This window comes from Triticum dicoccoides, chromosome 3B (genome assembly GCF_002162155.2).
Source record: "Triticum dicoccoides isolate Atlit2015 ecotype Zavitan chromosome 3B, WEW_v2.0, whole genome shotgun sequence".
Taxonomy (NCBI): Eukaryota; Viridiplantae; Streptophyta; class Magnoliopsida; order Poales; family Poaceae; genus Triticum; species Triticum dicoccoides.
In genome coordinates this window covers 567,425,819-567,428,456 of record NC_041385.1, presented here as the reverse complement: position 1 = coordinate 567,428,456, position 2,638 = coordinate 567,425,819, and the positions used below count along the sequence as shown (strand labels likewise).

General features: G+C 47.6%; 1 protein-coding gene across 1 annotated transcript; it reads right to left on the bottom strand.

Annotated features, from left to right (window-relative positions):
- Positions 1–1,309: 1,309 nt before the first annotated feature.
- Positions 1,310–2,148, bottom strand: LOC119281569 (40S ribosomal protein S25-2-like). Its single transcript, XM_037562062.1, has 2 exons — positions 1,943–2,148; positions 1,310–1,402 (listed from the first exon to the last, which is right to left on the bottom strand). The coding sequence occupies exons 1-2, from the start codon at positions 2,135–2,137 to the stop codon at positions 1,328–1,330; spliced, it is 270 nt and encodes an 89-aa protein (XP_037417959.1). The 5' UTR covers positions 2,138–2,148; the 3' UTR covers positions 1,310–1,327.
- Between the last annotated feature and the right edge of the window lie 490 nt (positions 2,149–2,638).

Here is a 2,638-nt window from a genome sequence, read left to right as displayed (position 1 = left end):
CGTGCCAGGAGGCAGGTTCAGGAGCCAGGTGCGGGCACCATATTTGAGCGTCATGGGAAGGCAATTCGCCATGACCTTTTCATCTCTGTTGGCCGCTTCGATGCCCAGCTCGTAGAGCTGCAGGAACTCTGCGGGGTCAGCAGTGCTGTCGTAGCGAGGAGGTAGATCCGGCTTGAACTTTCCCGGCCAGGCGACACTACGAAGCTCGGTGGTGAAGGCGCGGTAGCCGGCGGTACCCACCGGAGCCTTTTGCCGATGCGGGGCTTGCTCCTGGGGATTCCCTCGTGCCGCTGCCAGGGGCAGCGCGGGGTCTTGACGTGCTGACACAGGGATGCGGTCTTGGCGTGCCGGTACAGGGAGCACGCGAGCACCTTCTCGGGGACAAGGGATTTCTTGGCAGCTCCCTTCTTGCCATGCGGGCGCCGGACGTGGTGGGTCTCATATTGGGGCCGCACGCCTTGGAGCTAGGGCACCTTCTTGGGGAGGAGGTGGCGGAGGCACCTCCTGAGCTGCGTCGCCTACGTAGGACGGAGGGTGAGGCGACGAGAGGGACGGTGCAGGAGAGCCCCCTGTGGCGCTGACGAGCACTACAAGAAATATGTCAACTTATGACCACCACTATTGGTCACTGAAAGGTCACAAATTTCAATTTATGACCTTTTTGTGACCAAAAACAGAAGGTCAAAAGCTGGCCGCCGTAAACTGACTATAGCGACCTTTCTTCTAGAATGGTCAAAGACGTTTACAACCAAAATATTCCTACTGTGGCGTTTTGGTCACTAGCAACCTCCCCTAGGCCACGTAGGCATCCAGCGTGGCAAGCTGATGTGGCACAAGATTTAGCCCGATCCAATTGGGTGTTTATATGGGCCGAGCCCATTAATTTAGCCTTTTAATGTATTTTTTCCCTGTTCATTTTGGTCAGCTACATGGGCCAGGCCCAACAATTCAGCCTTTTATTTTCTAGGCCTTTGGCCTTTTTGCTTCGATTTCTTATTTGGGCCTCAGCCTTTTTACAATCCATTTTTGGACCAGGTCCCACTAGTTACGTCATCTAATTAGGTCCCACTTGTCAGTTTTTTTTCATTTGAAAGGACCCACGTCTTCTCTACTTGGGCAGCAACCAATAACTTGATTCAAACAGAGCCAATAACACATAAAATTTCAAACAACAGCCAAACAAAGTATTTTACAATCAGGTATTCAACAGCCAAACATGTCTTCTCTATTTGGGCAGTACAAACAGCTATTCAACTATAAAATACAGCTGAATATTAACATGACTGGTGGCAGTGTTTGTTTCCCTGGTGAAGATCTGCTGGCTGGACTAGATTGACACCATCCTGATGAGTCCCCTCTCCATTAGGTCCTTGATGGCCCTGCGAGCCAGCGACCCGTTGATCTGCAGCACCATAAAAATCAAACAAACATATGACACACTAATATACATTGTGCATCTTGAAAATGCACGGTGCTCACATCAATCAGTATTTCTAATGAACAAGGCATGTCAGGCACATATTGTTGACAGTAAGAAGCAGGGACATGTTAATTAAGTGTAAAGCAGCAGCATCAAACCACATTTAACTATATGAAACACTACAAATCAATGGCTATGTTGAATATCTGTGACACATGACATAAATGATGACCACATGGCCGTATCAAATCCACTGCACCCTATCTATAACATGGCACACCAAGCAAAATCTGCACAAAAAACTGATGCAGCAGCCGAATCCAGCATCCAATCAATTCATAACACTAGCACATGGGTGTGTTCTTACAATTGTACAGACTGACCCCAAAACAGAGCATCATAGTAAAGTACTTGACCAGGAGCCATGATGCATCACACACATATCCTACCATCCCCAGATGTCACTTCACATAGGAAGGAAGGAAGCAAGTAAGAATAACAAATCCAGAGGGAGTGCTTTACCCTGAGTCGCTCGGACAGGACGGAGGGCGTGATCTGCTTGTACTTGGGCACCTTGGTGAGCAGCTTGTCGTAGGTGGCCTGGTCGAAGATCACCGTGTTGTTCACCTTCTCCTTTTGCTTGCCCTTGCTCCACTTCTTCTGCTTGCCTCCACCCGACTTGGCCGGCTTCGACGACGCGGTGGGTGCTAAACACATTGTTGGGTGCGGTGGGTGCGGGTTTTCGTTGGTATTCTTCTCCTAGAGTTCCTTGTACACCAACTTTTGATGAATGAAGCCCAAAATCTGCGGGTTATAAATCATAAAAGTTAGGAATATAATCAAGTGAAGCCGTGCATATATTTCTGGACAGCAAACTAAATAGACGGCTGCTCTCAAACCGTACATCCAAACGAAGCAAATAAGTACTCTACGGAAACCTTAGAACATGCTTTACAACTCATATGTAGAGGCCAACTTGAAATTATGAGCATAACAAACTCGTTTTTCAGTTAGAAGCTCGCTGCCCTAAACAGTCAGGTAGTGCAGTTTTTTAACTGAACCAAATTCAGTTTAGAGAACAGCCGCAGAAATCCAAAAACAGGATCACTAGACCGAGTAAACTGAAACTGCATAGCCATCTAGTTTAGAGAACTAAAACTTAGCTAGATGAGGTACAAACTGAAACAACATTCATTCAGTAGCAAAACAACCACCTTA

Excerpts from the sequence above, each read along its gene's own strand:
- LOC119281569 (XM_037562062.1), bottom strand. The coding sequence starts at position 2,137 with ATGTGTTTAGCACCCACCGCGTCGTCGAAGCCGGCCAAGTCGGGTGGA. Across the intron at positions 1,403-1,942 it reads TCCTGTCCGAGCGACTCAGG|ATCAACGGGTCGCTGGCTCG; the intron begins GTAAAGCACTCC and ends ATGGTGCTGCAG.